Source organism: Homalodisca vitripennis, chromosome 6 (genome assembly GCF_021130785.1).
Source record: "Homalodisca vitripennis isolate AUS2020 chromosome 6, UT_GWSS_2.1, whole genome shotgun sequence".
NCBI classification, from domain to species: domain Eukaryota; kingdom Metazoa; phylum Arthropoda; class Insecta; order Hemiptera; family Cicadellidae; genus Homalodisca; species Homalodisca vitripennis.
In genome coordinates, this window is record NC_060212.1 from 132,308,478 (window position 1) to 132,333,853 (window position 25,376).

The window sequence follows — 25,376 nt, forward strand, 5'->3', positions numbered from 1 at the left end:
GAAGTGAGGCAGCAGCCAAGAGAAACTGAATTGCGGATAAGACGAATGACAAATTGGATCCCCGAATTTGGAAAATCACCATGCATGCAATGTCACGGCACTGCAATTTCTCTTGATCAATGCTACCACATCAATTTACAGGTAATCATAAAGAACGCAAAACAAATTTGTACTGATCACCAATAAATGTTCCAGATAAGTAGTTCCTGGGTCAGACCCGATTTACCAGTTAAGAGAGAACTCGATCATTCGTAATTTAACCTGTTTGTTTGTAAATGTATTTGCCACGTGAAAGGAACTTGAGATGTTGCTCAGATATTTAGAATTCCATAAGCATTGAAATGATTAAATACGATATGAATATACTTTCAGGTTTTTTGTGTTCGTTTCACAGTGATCGTTTCAATTCGGATCAAGTTTGGATCATATATTACAATCGTATCATAATAAATCAGTAAATTGTATTTGAACATGGGAAGATCTGCGCCACATTTACCTGTCGTGCAGATCATGTGCTGGTATCGTAAACTGCTTGTCAGATCAGCACAGATAGATTAATGCCAGCTGGCCATCCACAAGTGGGATATGTTGAGGGAGAAAAGAAAACCTTAGGGAACGATTTACGTTATCAATAGGCGGAATGGATTGTCTTCTTAAGGACTCCTTGCTGAATCGCTTCCGTGCAGGGGTGAGTCGATGTAACTCCAAGAAGAGACCTGTGGTTTAGTGCTGAGTCATATGCATTAGATCATACTTTGCGCTCTTATTCCAGTTGGTAGTTTTCAGGAGAGATTAGCTGATAATAGCTAAATCTAAAAACTTTGTTGGCTTACAGGATTTGGCTTTTTTTAATCAGAATAATTAGTTTTCTTTTTACCTGTTCTGTAGCCTGTATACATTTATTGATTATACTGGAAAAAAACCTTGTATATCTATATGCATGTATATATATATATATATATATATATATATATATATATATATATATAGATATATATATAGATATATGTAAATGTATACATATGTGTGTGTTCACTATAAATCCTCTTTTATTCTTATTAATGGTTTAATATAAATAGTAATATCCCAAATATATAGACATATAATTTTTGATTTAATTCAATCTTTTAATCTATCTTCTCGTTTATTTGTCTTGCATTAGTTTACGTCCCAAAATATTATCATCGATATAAGAAAAAATAGAGGCTTATTCTCATTAATTTCGCCTATTCTACAACTTGTGGCCTTGTGGTCAATATTTTCCATATATTAGTCTGATACATAATAATTGTGATTCGGAGATTAGCAATCAAATAGCACAAAGTATAATAGGTTTCTACTGCTAACTTTTAAGTCCCGAATAAGTTAAAATCTAGGTTAAACCTTTAATACGTCATTAGGATTTGACGTATTAAATAGGAGGATGAAATAACAATATTACACTAAGGATTTGTACGTACTTTTTATTAACTGAAGTTAGAAAGTATCACGGATTGATGAAGAATTATATCCCGGCTCTGCTCCATTCCTCACTCGTTAAGGCGGATAGATTGAAGGCGAATTAATCGAGCCAGGAATGTTTGTCTAGAGCTCAGTGGTCGGCCGATGGAATCCGATGTTAAAGATCAAAAGTCCCGGTGGTCAGGGTCTACATTCTGAACTTGATTGAGGAGGGTATCTGTTCAAACCCGTGAGGAACATGGCAGCTGAACAAAAAACAAGATAGCTAACCAAGTATTGTGCCTTGCTTGATTTAGTGACTATCTGATTAATACTTCGAGAGGGTATTTTACTTTGAAACGCTATAATAGTCAATACTGCCAATAGTTACAGATCAATATAGGACTAACACTAAATCTAAGATCTTTTTCTATATTTCATTATTTTCATTTCATTATATATTTTTCTATTTTGTGTTATTATTTTAAAATTATTATTATAATTAAATTAGTTAGTCCTCACTAAACAATTTTTTGTGAGCATATTTCATTGCTAAAAACGTACAGAAATGCACGGTACTTTAAATTTTCTTACGTACGATATAAGTATTTCTAATCTTAATGGAAAGCACTCATTTGAAATTTATAGAAAAACAACCCAAACAGATCTTCTTATACCATCATCCTCTAACCATCCTTGGAAATACAAATTAGCAGCATTTCACTCAATGGTAAACAGAATGTTAAATATACCAATGAGTGATGAAAATAAAAATAAAGAAATAAAAATAATAAAATACCTAGCTGTCAAAAATGGATATCAACCCCAAATTGTAGACAAAATGATTAAGAAGAAAACAAGAAAAATTAATAAAACCAACAAAATACTACCTAATCATAATACTACAGAAATTCAAAAATATATATGTGTACCATTCAATACTAAATTAAACAAAGCTGTTCGAAAAACCTTTCAAAATTCAAAATTCTCCATCAGTCACCAAACAAGAAATAATACATTTAAACTTATTGAAAACAAAGTCAACCAAAATGATGACAAACAGGAATTATACAAACAATCTGGAGTATACAAAATTAACTGTAGTGACTGTGAAAGCTATTATATTGGGCAAACTGGAAGAAATTTTAATAAAAGGTTTAAAGAACACATACAAGCTTTAAAAACAAATAACATGTCTACAATAAAATCAAATTTTGCTGAACACCTATTGGAGACTGACCATAACTACACAAATATTGAAAAGAACATGGAAATTTTAGATATCGAAAGGAAAGGAGAGAAGTTAAACACAAAAGAAGAATTACACATTTATCTAAATTATAATAAAGATCCTCATAACATTTTAAATAGTAATCTGAAAAATAAGACAAATCCAATTTTTGAAAAAATTAAAATATTAAATACAGATTACTAATAAGAAAATTACAACTGTGTCATTTAAATTTAACATATGTTTAAAAGGTCCACATGTGTATATCTCATTGTTTATTATTTATTTATTTATTTAGAGGTTAATGTACACTGAAGATGGTTAAAAACCGAAACACGTGTATGTAATAAAAAGTTTTAATTTAAAGGGTTTTAGTTATTTTCATTTCATTAATATATATATATATATATATATATATATATATATATATATATATATATATATATATATATATATATATATAATTAAATTAGGCTATTGCCACTTATACAAATTTAATGAATGTAAACTAAAGTCATTTGACAGGTATTTGGTCTTTCATATGTTAGTTTGGTTATTTAAACACATATGTGAAAGAAACGGCCAAATACAAAATAATTGAATCGTAAAAAGTAAGGGCTCTGTAGTGTAGTGGTAGCACAAGCACCCGGCAAGTGAGAGATCCGGGTTCGATTCCCGTACTTTTTGTGATTCAATGTTTATTGAAATTACACACACACACACACACACACACACACACACACACACACACTTATATATATATATATATATATATATATATATATATATAAAGAGAAAACCTTTTAATACATGTTGATTGTAGTAGAAAAACTAACATGTATAAAAAAATTGGAAGAGAACACTTCTGTCTTTATGCTAAAGAATCCACTATTTTTAGTAATTATATGGCTATACCTGTTAGAAAAATTAAAAAAACATGTATTCATTAAGCCGTTATTCTTGATAATTATGAGATATTGTTTAGAATTCAACAGCGTTTCTCAGAAGGTCAATATCCTAGTCGGCCTCGTGGGACCATCTGAAATAGACAACTGGTAGTTGATAGTTACAAATAGACAACTATACATGAACAGTTTCATACGTTGTGCCGTAGGGAATTCACTGGCTTTGTCTCCAAGTCTCCAAGTTGGTTACAACAAACTTAGGACTGCAACAGATATATACAATTTTGGTAGGTGACATGGATTCTGAAAATCAATTTTGTCATTTATAAAAAGAAGAGTTTTGAATAAGTCGTGTGAAAACTGGTATTTGTATCATACTGCCCAAATAAATAGTAGTTGTTTATGATACTTCAATTGGTCCTTAAAGTAATTGTTTTTCGTTACCTTACAATAGAGATCTGAAACATTATCTTGTATGCACAAATCACGTTTTTTTCAGTGCGCCAACTTCCAAATTTCCTATTTTTTTAGTAGAAGTAAATGCAAACAACAGCAGTTTTTGATACGTGAACTTTTCAGTATCACTATATGTTGAGTTCTTAAGTAATAACAATTAAAGAAATCTTGGAAGTTATAATTTTCTATACCATATGATAAAAACCATTGTTTAACATACGGATCAAAAGTATATTCCGTTGTTTAACATTCGGATCAAAAGTATATTCAGTCGTTTACTCGTATTTCCGACCTCAGCTTCTCCTAATTCGTAAAACACGGTTGCTCACCGAAAACAACCACTTATGTAGATTACTGATAAAAATACTAACAAACGACTCGTTTCTTATGTGTAATTTAATTATCCTTCAATATACTCCAACATCGCAACATTTTATAAAATAGGAAATTTCTTAATAGAAAAAATATAATTTTTACCCCGACAGTCATTACAGAAAAAGTTAAGAGTTATATATTAGACGTCCCGCATATAGTGTAGAGCTAGAGTATTACATTGCCTAACCTTGCAGTTGACATCCGTGACGAAACACCTGGCGGAATGACAGATGAGCGCGACATTGCCTTACATTTACATGCTTTACGTCACTCTGTGATATCGTATCAATATTAATGTTGCGTTATTCATATGAAAGTTAGCGTCAAAATAGCTCACACTGAGTGATATTATTTTTGTTTTGAAGGATTGTCCTTTTATTAATAAAACGTTTGCAGTAAAACTTTAATACATGAAACATATTAGTATAATCCTATTAAATCCTTAATGTTATAGTGGTGTAATTGAGTCTATTTAAAATATATTTTAATGTTAACTTAATAGCACCTTTGTTAACATTCGTGACTTCTCCGAATACAAAAAATGTAAAAAATGTTTTTTTTTTAATCACCAAACTTGAAATTACAAGCTATTAAGGTAGGGAGGAACTCTAAGTAGTTTATTATTATCTAAATATCGTGGTCCATTACTAATTTTCTAAAAAAGCCCATTTAAAACGGCTGAACATAAAAATGTGAATATTTTAAAGTACGTGAACAACTTGCAGTTTCAGCGAGTGAAACGATTGTGTTTATAAAATTTTAATTTCTCTACGAAAATAATTTTAGAAACTTTTAATGTTCTTATAATATATTTAATAAATTAAGTTAGTTTTCTTAAAGCATAAATTTATAAAAGAATGTCCGTCTATGATTCACTCATGCACTTTACTTTAAAAATTGCACATTTAATTTTCAACAATTTTTTAACTGAGCCTGATTACATAACTGCCTGAGTACGCTACTTGCAATTTCAAGTTATTTAAGCAATTATTTAGAATGCTTGCATTTTCATGCGTAGTAATAAAAAAGTGAACTTTCTGTATTTTGGGAAGTTATCTAAAACGTTATTAATTCAAAAATATTGTATTAAATAAATTGCACCCCGCAATTATTGTCTAAGATACTCTTACTTATATTGCCTATTATTCTGATATTATTTTATCATTATGGTGTTTTTATGTATTATTTCAGATTTGCTTCTGTATCTTAAAGTAGGTTTATCACTGTTAATTTATTATTTAATGTTGTCCTTAAACTGTTAATTTAAAAGTTGGGTGTAGTTCAACGTTAAGTTTTACCCCATAGAAACAATGTTCCCATTTCACACTCTTTTATATATATATATATATATATATATATATATATATATTATATGAAAGAGGTTTCATTTTTAATAACATAACTAATACGTATCCAAATGATTTTTAAATTTTCTTACCAACCGTACATTGTACAAATATTTAAACGAAGAATTAAAAAATAGTGAGAGTTTTTTAATGAAAGAACAGAAAATAACTGAAAAGTGGGTGCATAATAATTATATATTTAAAACGTAACATCTCCCGAGATCGGTTATAAATAATATTATGCAGGTGTTGAAGTTTAAAACTGTCCTTATAGAGATGAAATCAATATGATTTCAAGACCAGCGAGCACCTAATACAAACTTTGAAGGTTGTAATCTTAGGAAAGAATTTTAAAATTAACGCACATTTTCAATATATAGTCATATTGCGGTCCTGATCATTACGCATCGTTCCCAGATCAGCTTTATTTCCCTTGACAATGAGGTTTATCACGGTATATAACCAGTTGTAACAGGGGTGCGGGTATCAGATCAAAGTACGTAACAGTACAGACTAGGTAACAGATCCAAACATTTCATTTACACACTTCACACCTTGAAATTTCTGATTCTAGATCGCAGTTGGAACCTTTTAAGAAGCCACAATCTGTTTTTTAGCGTTGTAATAATGTTTTTCAATCTTAAATAAAGTGTTGGTCACAGTCCTATTGCATACTATTTCTGAATACAGAAATAATATCTCTAAGATTGTTTGATTAAGAAAAACGATTAATCACAAAGATTCGTATGAATTGGATGCAGATTTTGCCATTTTTTAATCAACCCCAAGGACAAACGGTCAAGACAAAGATATGCACCTTTTATAGAGAGTGCACATGAAATATTGCTGGATAGGCAAACGCTTTAATATAAAAATAAGTATTTTAATATAAATAGTATTAAAAAATTACTATAATATATTTCATTACAAATATGATGTCTTAAAGCATAAATTCATAAAATAACATACTACTCCCTAAAAGCTACAATTAATCATGTCACACAATTTCAAATTTAGATTTTCATAAAATTTGTTGAGCCTTATAACATTCCTGTTTAAAATTCCCATAATTCTCTCTGGAGTGATAAAAAGAGTTTTTTATACTTCTTCTGACATCGGGAAAATTGTGCCTATTTATTAGTTATTTTTAGTTATAATAATTCAACTGTACGAACTTAAGGTGCTTTTTTTAAATACAGGTTTGCTACAGTAATGTAACTCCGGTCACAGCTGCTCAGATGTGCCCGATTAGGCGACGACCGGTGCCGTGGGAGACCACATAAATAACAATCAGTCCAGCCTTGTACCGTGTCTAACCGCAGATAAATTACTTAAACACCATGGTACGAGACATATGTGGAGACTAGGCGTTCTGCTGGGGTGTAGTTGTACGTATCTGTCAGCACGCCTTGGGGAATACCAAGTTTGGAGGGCAGTGAGCTTCACCTATGATTGGTTGGCTTCGTCTATTATTATCTACAACTAAGAAGGCGAAAGTAACGTGTGGATCCAGACATTATTTATATTTGTAACTAAGGGAATTGCAAATGTCTAAGTTTTCCGGATTACACCGTGATGAAAAATTTACTCACACAATTAAATTTCGGCCTGGATGAGAAGAGTCGTCAATTTTAATTCAACATATATTGACTGAATTTAGTGAAGCCGAAGTATTTCAAGAATCTAATTTAATTGGCAGTGTTTTAACGTTGTGTAAACCGGATAAAATGGAAATACCATATGGCACTCGCAGCATGAGGAAAACCTCAGGGAGCTATTGCCGTTAATCTACCTCACCCGTTCTATCAAACAGAGTAGGCGTCCCAGTATTGTGATTCCTGTAATTGTGTTGCAATAAAAATGTGTGCCACAGTCACATTCAAGTGAAAATTTCACATAGTTTCACCAACTTGTATATTTGTAGTTTTTCAACATCTTAAGACGGTATACGAGGTATTAAAAAAGGTACATATGTAACTATAACGGACTTTTGGATATTTAAGAGGTAAACTGAATTCATTGAAATAATGTGAACAACAGGTACTTAATATTCTTGAGTAAACTTTCATTAAGTGGAAACGTTCAAGATTACAATTCTGTAAAAATATTCTAAATTAGAAAATTGTGCCAAGAGTTTTTTGGTTAGCAGTCATTTAAATAAGTACAGTTTTAACACGTCGGCCTAAACACGTACTTCAGTAAGTAATAGAGTTGATTATTTTGGACTTCTTGAAATTATAGATAAAGATACTGTAGGTAACAAAAGTGCCACCTCTTGGTTCTCTTTTTAAGCCTTCAAAATCTAATTACACATGTATTAGAATCTAAATCTATTATCTAATGACGTATTAGTAACTTCACGACCTTTTGACGCTGGGCCAGGGCCTAGGACACATAGAGTATGGACAGCACGTAACTGTCAGGTCAATGTTAAAGGAAGGTATATAACTGGACTCTGCAACCGTCTTCCATTGTCAACTGCCAATCGCCACCGACATGAAGGTAAGAATAGAGTGTTCAAATATAGTGTTTTAATAGAGCGTAGTACACAGAACTAGTTTTTAGATTAAAAAACTGGCAGGTATAAATTCTATAAATTTAAGAACTGTATAGTATTCCTGACTATAAAATTATTTGGTTAAATTAACTATATCAGATTTCTTTACACCCCGTGAGAGATTCTTTTATTACAAGTGTTAAACAGTGTATATTGCGTAGAATGTCGGTGAACTATGTTGTTGTGTAAAATATTTATGAGTTGACAATGGTAATTTTTACTACCATGACATAATCGAACCCCCAATCTCCAGCAACATACTAAATTTATTTAAAAACCTTCCGCCCCAAGCACGATTGTGGTTTTATAAGAAACCTCCGGAATATATTATATTAGAAACCAATGACTAATTCAAAAGTAATCTGAAAATGTTTTGTTGTCAAGGACGTTTTGTTGTCTACACAGTGCACGTATTTATGGAACATAACGTTATTTAAATAACTAATTGCAAAATATGAGAATAACATTTTATAATCTTTAAACATTTCTATCTTGGATTATTTGGATATCTCATTAAGAGTTTAATTTAATTTATTTGTATTAGTAAGGTTAGTTAACAAGCTTAGTTAAACTTTTTTTGTATTCAATATTGACATTGATAACACAACTAAATGTTTGGCTAATTTGTTTTGCTGTTTTTTCACTTCACTACAAACATTAACACACAAATTTACTGACCTCATGAGATTTACTGAAATTTTTTGAGTTTAAAAACACTTTAATTGAAAGACACAGTTAAAAATATGTATAAAGGTTTCCTTAGTTGTTGAAAATGGATGATAATTAACTAAGAAAACTCTTTTTTGAATTTGAATGAATATAAATATTATGAAGTGAGGTGCATACATTCTTTAATACTACGCACCAGTTGAAAAATCACTGTCTGTTAATATTGTCCAACCTGAATATATTAGGTATTAAACTTGACTATTTCAGGAATTGTTTAAGTTTCAAATTTTAATACTAAAAACCTTAATAATTCACAGATAATTATAAAACTGATCAGCATTTTAAAACCAGTAAAAATTACGTTTTGCTTGTGGAACCGAATAGTGTCTCGTCAAAAAATATCCATGCAAGAAGCAATCAATAAACGATTTAAATTACAATATATTAGTCTCGATATAAAAGTGCTTTTGCCATAAGACCTTTAAAGTCATAAACATTAACAGAACTAATAACTGAAGTAATATTTAACACACAAAACACAACGACGAAGAATCATTAAAACCTTGAAACCTAGGAAATCCTGTGCAATAACTAATAATATTGCTATTAGATTACTTACTTATAGTAACATATTTAACAGCTTCTAAAATTCCGAACTCAATAAAAAGGTGTTACAGACTAACGAAACTTTGTGGAGTTGTTCTTCGATTCGATGTAAGGGAAAGTTATAATGAACATACATCATGAAATTATGTTCATTATATGAAGATATGTTCATTACAATGATCGTACAGATCAGCCCCATGTAGTTAATTAGTGATAGTAACACCCTCGTTATTATGGAATATGCCTAAAAGTCGCCATGTCCTACTAACTAGTGCTTAAAACCTAGATTTATGTAGGCCTGTATGAAACGAATTTCTCAGTAGTTTAATTTGTGTTAATTACCGACGTCAATAATATTATCGATAAATAAATCTAACTCAATGTTTCTGTGTAACATCAGCATGGATAAGTGTTTACTTCTTTCTCATTTGGAATCTTTGTTATTGATATTTTTTATACATATACAGTAATCATTCACTTCAAATAACCTTTAAATATATATATATAGACACACACACACACACACACACACACACACACACACACACATATATATATATATATATATATATATGTATGTATATATATGTAATCATACTTTGGAAGAAAACTGCAATTATATATACAATACTTCGTTGTATTATTAACTTTTTTCAAATACAAAATATTAAAACTTAATACAATAAAAAAATTAAAAAAAGAAGGAACACCTTTTACTAACATTCTATATAAAAATAACAATAATAACAATTTTAGAGAAAAAGAATTATTAAAAATGTATATAGGTATAAAAATAATTTTTTAAGTATTTATTTTTATCATATAACTTAAAATTTTCAAACATTACAACTACAATCATATGTGTTATTAATTTTTTCAACACAATCTGAAACAAACACAGATATATCGTATCTATTTGTATTACGAAAGTAAAAGACGTTATTTCTTATTAATACTTTACCAACTCTGATATAGAACGAATAGGCTAATACTGATTTCTGGCAATTGGTTGGCATGTTTAAGTTTTATTCAGAAAACTGCTCATTATGTAAAAGATTGTGTTAATGTGTTTATGTGTAATGTTTCCAGTTTCTTCTCATCTCTGCTGCCCTTGTGGCCGTTGCCTTAGGAGAGGTTCCATCTCCTCCCGCGGGATGGCGACCTTCTGGCCGCCTGCTACTCCTCCCTGCACGCTTGGAATATCCCCCAGCCGTTGAGGCCAACGCTACCCAACACCCAAAAGTATGTTTCAGTATACATTATGTGTTATTATATTGAGTATAAATTGTTCTGTGAACAGCAATAACAAAATTATCTTCATACACGTGTGTGACTATATATTTCTAATAATTTGAGTTTTCAATAAAACTTTTACGTAATTTTAATTATTCTTTTTAACAAGTGTTTCAGCTGATATGTATTATTTCCTATACAGACACAGGGATTTAAAAAATATAAGAAGACACTACTTAAGAAGGAGTCATCTTGTTTCAGGAAACTCAGTCAGACGAGAGCCAGCCTGAGAGATTGTTGGACAGCGGAGAGTACTACGTGCTGCTGCCGGATGGTCGTCTGCAGATGGTCAAGTACACGACAGCTGCTCTCCGGGAGGACCAGGAGCAACAGACTCAACAATTCCAGCAGCCTCAGCAGTTTCAACCCCAGCAACAATTCCAGCAGTCTCAGCAATTCTATCAGCAGCAACAATTCCAACAGTCTCAGCAGTTCCAGCAGCCTCAGCAATTCCAGCAGCTCCAGCAGCAGGGTGCGCTCCAGCCAGAACTCCAGTATGTCCAGTTTCCTCTGCCCGGTTCCCAGTACACTCAGACAAAGCTAGAGTACAAGACTCCAGAGGTGGAACAGAAGGCAGAGAATTTGGAAGAAGAACCCAAGGCAGTCGTCGGATTCGAAGCCAATGTAGAGTACCGTGACGTGAAACCCATCTCTGCCCCCATCTACGCCTATAACCCTACACCTCTTGTGCGAATCCTCAAGAGATAATCAAATCAATAAAATACTTTAATTGTAATATTTATTCAATTCTAAAAATTAAATAATTGGCAGTGTTTACATTTGTTTCTTATTTTCGAATATGCTTTGATGTATGTTCAAGGCAACCGCCTTTTAATGCATTTTAAATATAAAACACTTCGTACTCTTTTGACCTATATTCCTAAGGTACCTTAATGGGTATTTATCTGTATAGGTATAATATTATAAAACAAATTTTATTATTTATCATCAGTTATATGACGAGTAATGTTTTTTACAAATTACATGAGTGAGATGTGTCTGTAACACCTACAGAAATAGTCAATAATACATCAACTAAATGATCAAAGTTAACTGGAAGCTGCATATATTATTGAAGATCCAATATGGACGTCTTAATTCGTGTCATAGTACTTCTGTATGTGCAATCACTCCTTCCTTAGGTTTTGTTGGGTCCATAGGTTTATTTATTGGGTATATTCATTGCCAATGGCGCTGTGTAGCGGGTACGACGGTTATCGCAAGATAACCGGTTCAAGCAATGTCGAGCGTGGCTGCTGCTTGGATGGGTGACCGCTGAGCGATCCTGTCCTTGCAAGCAGCCCGCTGCCCGGTCATTGGTGGTGGTTCGGAAGTCACCTTTAAGCCGTTTGTCCCCATGTTAAGTGTTAGAGAGGGCTTCTTAGCCCTAAATTCGCCTGGTAAAATAAGACATATTTACTTTACTTTTACTTTACTTTATATAACTGTGAAAAGTGATTCAGTTAACTTTTGAAGACTCTTAATCCATCTTAATCGAACAGCGAAACTGTTGATAAGAAACGTGTCTTATAGAAGTTCAAGTTTCCACGTACTTTCTAGGAATATGACTTGCTTCCACAGTTAAAAATTGTCTGGCTTTAATTTTGCCATGTGGTAAACTAGTTACGAAGTTGTAATCTTTTGCGCGTCGACCGCAATTACAGGAAGCGTTCACTCATCACATTTAGCGGTAATTAGTCTGTAATTTCTCATCACAAATAAAGACTCGCTATTTCTACTTTGAGGTGCAATCACATCTGAATGGGAGGGATTACTTAATGGCTATCTTGCGGCGTGGATTCGCCTACAACTTCAGGAAATTGGTCTGCAGATAGAACTTTTTGCATTGCAACCTTACGATGAGATGGCAGCTTGCTGTCTCACGAAAAAAAATAATTTTGATGCTAAAAAGTAAAATAAACGTAGTTATAAAAATGCTTATTTAGCTTGTTTCCCCCTTGCACCCACATAAGACATTTTGAATAAAATTAACGCATTATAAAGATTAGAACTTTGAATAACATTATGTAAATAATGTAATGCTGTCATACTTCTTTATCGAACAACTAGACTCTATTCTAAAAATATAATATTTATGTCAAATTAAAAGAAAATATAATACAATTTGGTAATGGAGATTGTTTACAAAGGCGCTAGGGTACACAAAATCTTTGTAATTAAAAATTAACATACTATTACAATAATCTGTTACTTTCATACTCCATTTTTCAGCGTTTCCGTGCTAACTCACGTATATCCTGCATAGGTGCAACAATATTATTTCATAGCTTTTATATTATTTGATTTAAATTAGTGTAATAACATTTTTGCAGATGATGTTTTTTTCTCTTAAATATTTTCTAGGCAGACAAACTTAGTGCGTACTGGATGGTTAAGAATAAACAGAGCGGACCAGCAGTAAAGCTGTTAATAATGGTTAAAACATGTTAATGTGTAAAATCTTAAATATGAATAAATTATATATTTATATACAACTATAAAAGCCTAAATCATATCACCAAAATGGCTTATTTAGCGATTTAAACTTTATTTAATCCCCAATGTTAAAATTCTTAAAACATCTTTTATGAATTTTGAACAAGACGTCCTTTTATGTTTGAAGATTATTTTTGACGATGGAAGGATTGTGAAGGAAACAGGATTTTTCCGGACATTTGCCATCGTTCAGTGAAACAAGAAATCAGTAACACTACGTCTCGAGATCTGCAATCTGATCTCTTCTTCTGGTAAAGAACTAACCTAATACATAATTATAAACTAGGTTAAAATAAATAAATCTTACCAAAGCGTTGTGGCACGCCTAAGTCAGGAATACCATCACTAACTCAGTCGTAGGTGGTTAGTAGACGAATGAAGACATATTTCAACCTGTATTACGTAGTTCAGTTTTAATGATTAGTGGTTGTGTATAGTTTTTTATTAAGTGCATGTTTATAGAGTTAGCCTAAATCATGTCATCCAAATGGCTTCTTTAGCGATTTCAACTTTATTTAATCCCCAAAGTTAAAATTCGTAAAACGTATTTTATGAATTTTGCGCAAGACGTCGTAGATAAATACAATCAGTGAATTTTTCACGATTATTAATAAATGGGCAACTACGGTATCCTAAGTATTAATTAGATAGGCAGATTAAATTTATAAATACATTAACTATCTGAGATATTTTGCAAGTACCCACAGTAATGTCGTTAAATATTGAAGATTCATGTGAATTGTGATAACCTTTAAGAAATCGTGTGGCATAGGTGAAAGTAGTTCTCCCCTGAAGGAATGAATTTCCTTTCATTTGTTGCGTTTGGTAATACTCCGAAAGATCTAATCAGCATTGGAATTATTTCATGAATTATAAATGGCTCACGCTCTGGATTTAAGGCTTTTCAGTTAAATATAATATCCAAATTTAATTTCTTATCGCTCACATTATTATATCCATATATCTAGTAGCAACTGTAGGGGATTTAATATTGTTACTAAATAAAAGTAGGACAATAATAATGATTTTCAACAAGCTCACGTTCGTTAATTATAAACCGCTACCTTTTCGTATAGATTGAACCGTTTGAGTTTGGAATTGAGATATTGTGTTCTCTTAATAGAGACCTCACATTTAATATACTACTCTACCCATGCCCTCAATTAAGATTTCTCTGACTCCTTGTGTGCCGTCCCCTGATTTTAGGGTAAAAACATTTGCATCAAAAAGTAATAATATTTTCATATTACTGATGTATAAATATTTATTTTTAAAAGTATTTTGTTTTACCTACAATGGTTCAAAATATATACAGACATCACCAAACTACCTGACTTGGTTTTAACAATGATGGTGGGCATTATGGCCCTGTTATTACATTTTTGTACTCGTGTTTATAAATTCACTCTATTATCTTACTACATCTTTTAACTACACTACTTTATTGCTGAATTTTGCAAGATACTAAAGGTCTTAACAACAACAATGTTTGCTTTTTTATTAAGTTTAAAATTACACGAAAACTCATCTCAAACACGTAAAACGTATATTTTTAACACTTTAGTTAGCTATAGCTTCATAATGATTAAGTTAAAAAGAAAATTTCCAAGAATTTTTCATCTTGTTCGTTCAAAATAGGATGTAAAAAACGTAATTTTAAAGTTGGCCGTCGTTTTCTCTCATTTGAATACAACTTAAAACTCCTAAATTGTATATATTTAATAGTTACTTAAATGTAAATTATGTCATTTTTTAGATAGCAAGGCTCAGTTAAAATAAAAAATATTCTTTTACGTATTTTTAAATGCATCTAGTGTTACGATTGGCTATTGAGTGTAGTAATGTCAGCAAGACAAAAACCGATTATATATATGTATATATATATATATATATATATATATAAATAACAAAAATCTTTTGATAGGTATTTTGGTCTTCCGATTATATGTTAGTTTAGTTACTTAGACGCATATATGACAGATACGGCCAAATAAAATATAATTGAATCGTAAAAAGTAAGGGCTCTGTGGTGTAATGGTAGCACATTCACCCGGCAAGTGAGAGATCCGGGTTCGAGTCCCGGCGGAGCAAGAACTTTTTGTGATTCAATATTTATTGAAAAAATTATATATATATATATATATATATATATATATATATATATATATATATATATATATACGTTTTGTATGTATGTACAAAACATGTAATATGCTATTGTAAACTAATAATAGTAAACATTTGAAGATTACTTACTAAACAAATCAATATAAATATTATCACAGTTTTATTTTGCAATACAAGAGATACAAAATTAGAAACTATATAATGTCTATATTTTCAAAAACTAACCTCTTTGCTAAAGGATTTGTTACAACAAAGCCATATTCGTTGAAAGACTTTAACACTCGTTTAAGATGTTCACCAAATTCAAGTTTAAGAAACCTTATTCTAGAAAGAAAGCTTTCTTCTCTCACTGCTTAGAAACAACTCTTAAGTAAAACACTAAGAGCTCGCTTTTCCGCCTGAAGAAATTTCACTTTGAGTACATTCACTAAGAAAAATCTTCTTGGAGTATAATCATTATGCGGGCTTTAAAAAATAAATTAACTGACTTCGTACTAAAATTAGTACAATGTATTAAACAGTCTTATTTGCCAATTAACTTATCTGAAGTAGGATGCTAAAGTATATAATATATAAGTATATAATAAGCTAAGTAGGATGCTCTTATTAATCTTTAATCCAGCCCTGTCATTGATTAGATTAGTGAGATATTTTATACATTTACTTCACGGTCACTCGTTGGTCTGATATGTATATAGGAATCACGTTTTTAGGTCATCCGATATGAGTTCTAGTATCTCAAAAGCCTTAGAATATTTTTAAATTCGCTAAAATCTTGATTAAGTTTTGATAATTCTTAAACACTAAAGTTGTACAAGAATTAAACTTGGTACCTACTAGAAAAAAATATTTCAGCGACTCCAATTTAATCAAAGATTAAGAGACCAATTTATTAAAGAACAATCTGTTGAACTAACGGATCTAACAAAATAACCCCTTCATTCCTAAGATACTGTTAATTAAATCTTTCAATTTCAAAGATAGGTGACAAGACTGCATCATGTTGAATAATTTTAATAATGAAGTAATTCTTTCCTCATATTCAACTTATGGTAGTTCTTTCAGTTTTAGTTTGAATATTCTTTTTTTATTTCAGTATTATTTAATTATAGCCAAATTTATATTTTGTAACACACTTTTAACTTCAGAAATATTCTTTATATATATATATATATATATATATATATATATATATATATTCGTCCGTAAAACCAAATTTAATTTAAAACTAAATCGTCCTCCCTCTAACGAGGTAATAGAAGACCAGACTTGTCGCGTAACAGATTTCGTAGAGGTTGCATTCATAATTTTAAATCTATAATTCATTTCATTCTCCATCCATCCTGAGGACAGATAGACAGACAAATAATAATAGAGAAAAGAAATATTTACATCCTTCCGACAGGCAAAAGAGAAACTGTTTCAACGTACTGAGTGATAGACTCAATGGTGCTCAGCCAAATTCCACAGCTTGACATTTGTACTAAAATAGACTCACTTGTGTCTTTGTTGAAACGAAGATTAAAGTCTACAGAATAAATATTTCTTGAATATCTTACAACCTGATACATTCAACTTTTTAACACTAAGCTATGGTTCATATCAGTGTTCAAATAATAACAAAATCCGAAGAACTAGGGAGAGTAATATAATGGAAGATTGTGCTGGATTCGAATCTTTCAACAACTTTTAACTTTGACTTTGCACTCTATTAATCTCATCTAATTGTATTCAGCATGTCTACGAATTTCTTTATTTTGCAATAGTTTCGGAATGTAAAAATGTTCTCTAATGTTTAACCAAAAATCATAAAGTGACCTCAGTGTTTTCTACATAGAAATGAAGCTTCTTGCAAACTTTTAAGTCTGCTTCACTGACGCTAAGCCGAAAGGGAACTAAGTTATTACACTAATTTGTAGTTGTAGGACGTTCTTTTCAATAATTAAGTGCAAACCTCAATTAGTAAACTTTCTTATAAATTGCTTTACTTCATTTTGTGAGATGAGTCAAACTAATTCACTTGGTGCAAATTTATTAAATTCTACGTACGTTTTTCCAATCTTTTCGTTTTACCAGAAATCATTGCAAATGCTTGATTCTGACCAAGGCTGACAGAATTCGCATTCTATTTCTTGTTCAGGAAAACCAGAAAACGTATATATCGTTTCTTTTTCCAAGGCTGAATGTATACTAGTTTAATTGCGCAACCGCTTTTAGCTACATCACCTACCACCAAGTTGCTTCATCAATAAGGACATCTTAAGAATGTTAGATTATATTTATTTCAACAATTCCATATACGCGGTGTAAACCGAGTGTTACATCAGCCTAAAATTCGAGCAAATACCATGATAGCCCTAATTGGGTGCCTTAGATGGACTATTTGTTGATAAGGATTGACTAAATATTTTTCGTATCTGATGATACATTTACTGACGGTGGACTTCTTGCTGTATTCCTAATGCAGTAACTTCTTCGGTGCTACTCTATTTGGTACTTTAACACACAGCGTAAATAAATAATTTCATTTCACTGTTTCAAATTAAATTCTAAAGTAAACCGTCAGGTGTCACAAATTTTAAAATAACGAATTATTTTTAATATAAATCCATTAAAAATATGAATGTTCCACTAACAGAAAATATATATTTATATATAACACAGAGCGCTACTTTTTCCGATTCAATTATTTTGTATTTGGCCGTATCTATCACATATGCGTTTAAATAGGCAAACTAACATATGATCGGAAGACCAAATACCTGTCAAATGACTTTATTTACATTAAACTGTATAAATGGCAATAGCATTATGTAATTTCAGAAAAAGTAAGCGCTCTGTGGTGTAATGGTAGCACATTCACCTGCCAAGTGAGAGATCCGGGTTCGACTCCCGGCGGAGCAAGTACTTTTTGTGATTTAATGTTTATTGAAATTAAATAAGGCTATTGCCATTTATACAGTTTAATGTAAATAAAAAGTCGTTTGACAGGTATTTATTCTTCCGATCATATGTTAGTTTGCTTATTTAAACGCATATGTGATAGATACGGCCAAATACAAAATAATTGAATCGGAAAAATTAAGCGCTCTGTGGTGTAATGGTAGCACATTCACCCGGCAAGTGAGAGAACCAGGTTCGACTCCCGGCGGAGCAAGTACTTTTTGTGATTCAATGTTTATTGAAATTAAATAAGGCTCAGTGTTTTCTACATAGAAATGAAGCTTCTTGCAAACTTTTAAGTCTGCTTCACTGACGCTCAGCCGAAAGGGAACTAAGTTATTACATTAATTTGTAGTTTTAGGACGTTCTTTTCAATAATTATGTTATTTCAACAAACCTCAATTAGTAAAACTTTCTTATAAATTGCTTTACTTCATTTTGTGAGATGAGTCAAACTAATTCACTTGGTGCAAATTTATTAAAATCTACGTACATTTTCCAATCTTTTCGTTTTACCAGGAATCATTGCAAATGCTTGATTCTGACCAAGGCTGACAGAATTCGCATTCTATTAATTGTTCAGGAAAACCAGAAAACGTATGCATCGTTTCTTTTTCCAAGGCTGAATGTATACTAGTTTAATTTGCGCAACCGCTTTTAGCTACAGCACCTACCACCAAGTTGCTAAGGACATCTTAAGAATTTTAGATTATTTATTTCAACAATTCTATATACGCGGTAGCATCAGCCTAAAATTCGAGCAAATACCATGATAGCCCTAATTGGGTGTCTTAGATGGACTATTTGTTGATAAGGATTGACTACATATTTTTCGTATCTGATGATACATTTACTGACGGTGGACTTACTGCTGTATTCCTAATGCAGTCACTATTTCGGTGCTACTCCATTTGGTACTTTAACACACAGCGTAAATAAGTAATTTCATTTCACTTTATCAGATTAAAATCTAAAGTAAACCGTCAGGTGTCACAAATGTTAAAATAACTTATTATTTTTAATATAAATCCATTAAAAATATGAATGTTCCACCAACAAAACTTCGTGCATACGAAAGAATCAAACAGTTAATGAAGATTGTCATTCATTACTTTAAATTTTTTTTAAATAATTATTTTATTGCAATATACTGTATGTGAGAGTGGCATACATTTTTGTATATTACTAACTTTCTGAGAACTTTATAAAAATGGAATTTCCATGTAAAACAGGCCACTTCATAATTGGTCATAATATTACAGACATATTCCATTACGAAAGTTGTAATAATTGAAAATATCTAGTTTTCATGTATATCTAATAAACAACTAACACGAAGGAATGCATCTCAGGCTATGCATAAAACAATGCCTATAAAGTTCAATTTAAGGTATGTTATTCCTATGTAATGTGATTGTCATTCATTACATTGCATTTTTTTAAATAATTATTTAACAACCACAGTTTTCATTTCAGTTATTCTATTTTCGTATTTTATTGCAATATACTGTATGTGAGAGTGGCATACATTTTTGTATATTACTAACTTTCTGAGAACTTTATAAAAATGGAATTTCCATGTAAAACAGGCCACTTCATAATTGGTCATAATATTACAGACATATTCCATTACGAAAGTTGTAATAATTGAAAATATCTAGTTTTCATGTATATCTAATAAACAACTAACACGAAGGAATGCATCTCAGGCTATGCATAAAACAATGCCTATAAAGTTCAATTTAAGGTATGTTATTCCTATGTAATGTGATTGTCATTCATTACATTGCATTTTTTTTAAATAATTATTTCACAACCACAGTTTTCATTTCAGTTATTCTATTTTCGTATTTTATTGCAATATACTGTATGTGAGAGTGGCATACATTTTTGTACGAGTATATTACTAACTTTCTGAGAACTTTATAAAAATGGAATTCCATGTAAAACAGGCCACTTCAAAATTGGTCATAATATTGCAAGGTGCTATATATAGTCAAGCCTTATCAACAAATAGTCCATCTAAGGCACCCTATGTAATAATAATAAACACTTTTTGTCGTTATAGCCTTTCATAATGTATTAAATAAAACATATACTTTAATAACACATACGCTTTTCAGAATTTTACGCTGTTCCTAGAATTTTGCTAATACAATTTATTTTAAATGTGGACATTAATCTTTCGGGATTTAGAAAGGATGTTTCTCGAGACAATTCATGTTTAATTAGTTATAGATAATCATTTTTATTGCGGATAAAATTTCAGGTAAATTATTTAGTACGACTACACCATCTTATTCTGTGCATACGAGTGGAAGAAGAATCATATTATAATTTTGTTATACTATGTATCATTTTGGAGAAAATCTAGTTTGATGATGGATATCTCCAGGCGTGAGTTCCTTTCCGAAAACTGCGGCATAATTACGGAGAAGGAAAGACAGAAAGAAATCTGCATTTCTCTCTTGTCCTGTCACATTTTCAATTAGTACAGTTATAATGCTATAGTTATAGTTATAATAATAATTGCACTCGAAAGCGTCACATTAGAAGACAGGTCTACCTGCCGTCCCTCAGGCGATAACTCACATTGCAGGCCTTGGCTTGCAAAACTGCTATTGTTTATCATTTTTATGTTAGGTTAATATTTTTCATAATTTTTTATATCTTCACTTTATTTCATGAAAATAGAGTCCAAACACGAGATAAGTACGACATTCCTGAAGTGATCTTAGAAATTAAGGGGTAATCACAAAGATACATCAGGAATGGCGTATGCAATTCGTGTTTGGACTGTATTTTTATTCAATAACATTCAAAATTAAAGTATTACAAGAGAACTAACCTAATATAAAAAAATATAAAAATTTGCACTTTTTCAGAATATTTTGCAAATGTGCCTCACTGGAACAAAAGTACGTTAGATATGCCGGCTGTGGGTGTGGCGGTGTGTGCGCGTCGGGGCGCGAGAGTCGCCAAATCCTCAGAGATCTTCAAGCTCCGGACAAACTGTAAACAGATTTACTAATTCTTAAAATGTTTCGATTTAGTCAAGTAGGCTACGGCCAATTTGAATTTAGAGCAACATAACCTGGTTTTAGTGAAAGGAGATTAATAAATCCCCTTACGTCTTGGTAAAATAAAAAGTAAAATATAAAAATTTATACATTTATTCAAATGTTGGTTTTAACTTGACACACTTAAACCAACCATTAGAGAAGTGAATAGCATTTCATTTAGAAGATAGCATCTCTTCTCAGATCTACAACTTGTTGGCTTACGCTTGTAAAATAGTAAACTATAATTCTTTAACAGGTCATATTTTGTATTTTAACACTTAGCACGAGCTTACGCACATAAATAATATTTATTTTAGAATATTAGGATAAACTAACGAGAAGATGAAGAGGCTGAAATCCAGCTGTGACAGCTTTGGATTCCAGACGCTGCTCTAAGAGTAAGGTGAACTATAGCTAAACACAACACTCACAAGACTTTATATATTTATAAAGTATTTTAAAATATTTTGAAATAGGATTTTATAAAATGTAGTTTTACAATTATAGGCTATTTATTGTCACAATCTCAATAACGATCACGTAATTTATTTTCGAAAATGTTCAATAAATGCAAAATTCAAGACAGTAAATTTCTTCAAATTTCTCCAAATTTGAGAATGCAACCAAAATTGCTTGGTTAAGAAACAGTTCATCAGGTATATGCGAGTCTGAAAACATGGCCCCTATGCATATTTCATTCATTGAATTAAATAAGCAAAAGGGTAACAGAGTTGATTATTCCGCATATGTTACAAATTACAGATAAAGGAATTCTATATAACAAGGTGCCATTTCCAGAAACCTCGTATTAGGCTTTTCCAATATAATTAAACATGTATTTCTGAGGTATCCTGTATAACATATAGATAGAGTTAAAATCTAAATCTATTATCTAATAACTTATTAGAAACCTCACGCCTTGTGACGCTTACCGAGGGCCTAGGTCACATAGGGTATGGGCAGCACGTAATTGTCAGGTCAATGTTACAGTGAGGTATATAGCTGGACTCTGCCGCCGTCTTCCATTGTCAACTGGCAATCTACACCAACATGAAGGTAAGAATAGAGTGTTAAAATATAATGTTTTGCGTAAAAATGTTCTTTTTTAATTGAAACACTTGAAGGTAATTTTAAAACTAATGAATTGCACAGTAACTCTTTGAGAGCCATGCTCTAGGCCTTCCAAGATCTTGAATATTCAAGTGTTCATTATACTCTTTAGAGACTCTGACATTGCAATGGTTCAGAAATTTACATTGCATAGCATGTTTGCGAACTCTTTGAGCAAGTAGAATGGCTCTTAGAGTAAATAGTTGTTATAGACCTATTTATATAAATTCGTGTAATCTTTATTTTATAAAATGTTATTATAGCATGTGTGTCATAAAGATACTAAAATTATGAGCAGTAAAATTATATTTTTATTATCTGTTGATCTACTTCACTACAAAAATGAGAATATATGTTTACTGGTCTTTCAATCTCAACTTAAAAAAACAATTATTCATAAACTACACAAAGTTTGTAAGAAACAAATGCAATTTAAGAGTTATAAAATAACTGCGAATTTGAATTAACTAAGAAAACTCACTTTTACAACTTCAATAATTATAAATTATTAGTAAGCTCAATATATCCTCTAATACTATGCACCAGCTGATAAAATCTCTTGTTTAACCAATTTACTGAACACCTTTCTTCTTCACTGTTAATTATAATAATAGAATTAAAAATAGGACTTCTTAAATTGTATAATGTAGTCTACAATAATGTATCCAGGCAAGAAGCAATTATTATAGTCGGTTTATATTACAATATGTTCAATCTCGACTCTTACAGTCTCTGTATATATTCGTGTTTTATACCGTAAGATATTCAAAGCCATAAAAGTAAAAGTTACTTTATTAATAACTATCATATAAAAACACCAATGACGAATCATCACTAAACAAAAGCAAGATTTTCATCATTAAACATTAAACCCAGGTAGAATCTTTCCAGAAACTAGTGTGGCACATTTTAAATCTTTTAGAATACAATAAATTAGACGAATTTTTACAACCTACCAAAACTCTTCGGAGTTTTTCTACGAATCGATATAAAAGGGATGTTACAATGAACAAGCATAGCGAAATAAGTTACCCTGAAAGTGTGTTCATAATATTTGTTATATTTATTTACAGCAAAATCCCACACATCTTAATTAGATCCTTCGTAAAATCCTCTATAATATTAAGTGTCTATATTAAGAAGTCAAAGTTCTACATTTAACATTTATAACATTAAATAGTTTATAATAACAGCGCATAAAATTAAAATTAGATAGACGACACCTTATCTTACTAATAGAAATTTGAGAAGTGAAAATTTTATTTACAAGGGCCAGCGATTGGAGAATGTTATTCCATATAATTTCAATATTTTTCTTTCCACCTTTCATAGGATTAACAATAAATAAATCCTAAATTGATTAAAATTTAAAATCTATTGTATAACACCAACATATATATTTTTTGCAACTTTGCTCATTTTAATTCTGTCAGTACTCATTTTTACAAACATATCACGTGTCCTATTATGCATATGTTCTAATACGTCATTCAGAACCTAGTAAATTACTGTGGGTATTAAAAGCAATAAACTGTCGTTAAAAAACAATCTGATTTACCTATTGTAGCATATCGATCTATATACTTACCATGAGAGATATTTCATAGATCTAATTATATGATTTAGTTTAACTTAAACCTGAATTTCTTAGTTCCTTTTCAAATAAGGGACGATCGAAATAGCACCGAAGTATAGCAATCGATTGGGATTTTCCATTTGTTATTCAGAAAATTTATCATTATATAAATTATGTGTGTATGTAATTTTCCAGTTTCTTCTCATCTCTGCTGCCCTAGTGGCCGTTGCTTTAGGAGAAGTTCCATCTCCACCCGCAGGATGGCGACCTTCTGGCCGTCTGTTACTCCTCCCTGCCCACTTGGAAACACCCACTGAGGCCAACGCAACCCAACTCCCAAAAGTATGTTTCAGTATAAATACATACTTATTGTATTAATATTTGTGGTTATAGCAATAGCAAAATAAAGTTTAAACAGGTGTGTTTTATATGGTTTTCATTGTTTTTCAAAAGTTAATGTTTCAATAAAATATTGACCTAATATTTACTATTCTTTTTGTACTGTTTTCGACTGGTAAGTATTATTACTTATATAAATTAAAGTATTTATCAAATATAAGTTACCCTACCTTAAGAGTTATCTTTCTCAGGAGACTGAGTCAGACGAGAGCCAGTCTGAGAAATTGTTGGACAGCGGAGAGTATTACGTGCTGCTGCCGGATGGTCGTCTGCAGATGGTCAAGTACACGACAGCTGCTCTCCGGGAGGACCAGGAGCAACAGACTCAACAATTCCAGCAGCCTCAGCAGTTTCAACCCCAGCAACAATACCAGCAGTCTCAGAAATTCTACCAGCAGCAACAATTCCAACAGTCTCAGCAGTTCCAGCAGCAGCAACAGTACCAGCAGCCTCAGCAATTCCAGCAGCTCCAGCAGCAGGGTGCGCTCCAGCCAGAACTCCAGTATGTCCAGTTTCCTCTGCCCGGTTCCCAGTACTCTCAGACGAAGCTAGAGTACAAGACTCCTGAGGTGGCACAGAAGGCAGAGAATTTGGAAGAAGAACCCAAGGCAGTCGTCGGATTTGAAGCCAATGTGGAGTACCGTAACGTGAAACCCATCTCTGCCCCCATCTACGCTTACAACCCTACACCTCTTGTGCGAATCCTCAAGAGATAAACAAATCAATAAAATAATTTAATTGTAATATTTATTGAATTCTAAAAATTAAATAACTGGCAGTGTTTA

General features: G+C 31.4%; 1 protein-coding gene and 1 non-coding gene across 2 annotated transcripts; both read left to right on the top strand.

Annotated features, from left to right (window-relative positions):
- Positions 1–640: 640 nt before the first annotated feature.
- On the top strand, positions 641–25,376 carry LOC124365564 (adenylate cyclase, terminal-differentiation specific-like). Its single transcript, XM_046821555.1, has 5 exons — positions 641–688; positions 10,675–10,827; positions 11,080–11,583; positions 24,388–24,534; positions 24,783–25,376. Exons 1-5 carry the CDS (start codon positions 641–643, stop codon positions 25,305–25,307), a joined length of 1,377 nt encoding a protein of 458 aa, XP_046677511.1. The 3' UTR covers positions 25,308–25,376.
- Positions 18,335–18,405, top strand: Trnag-gcc. Its single transcript has one exon. It is a non-coding gene; the product is annotated as a tRNA-Gly (tRNA).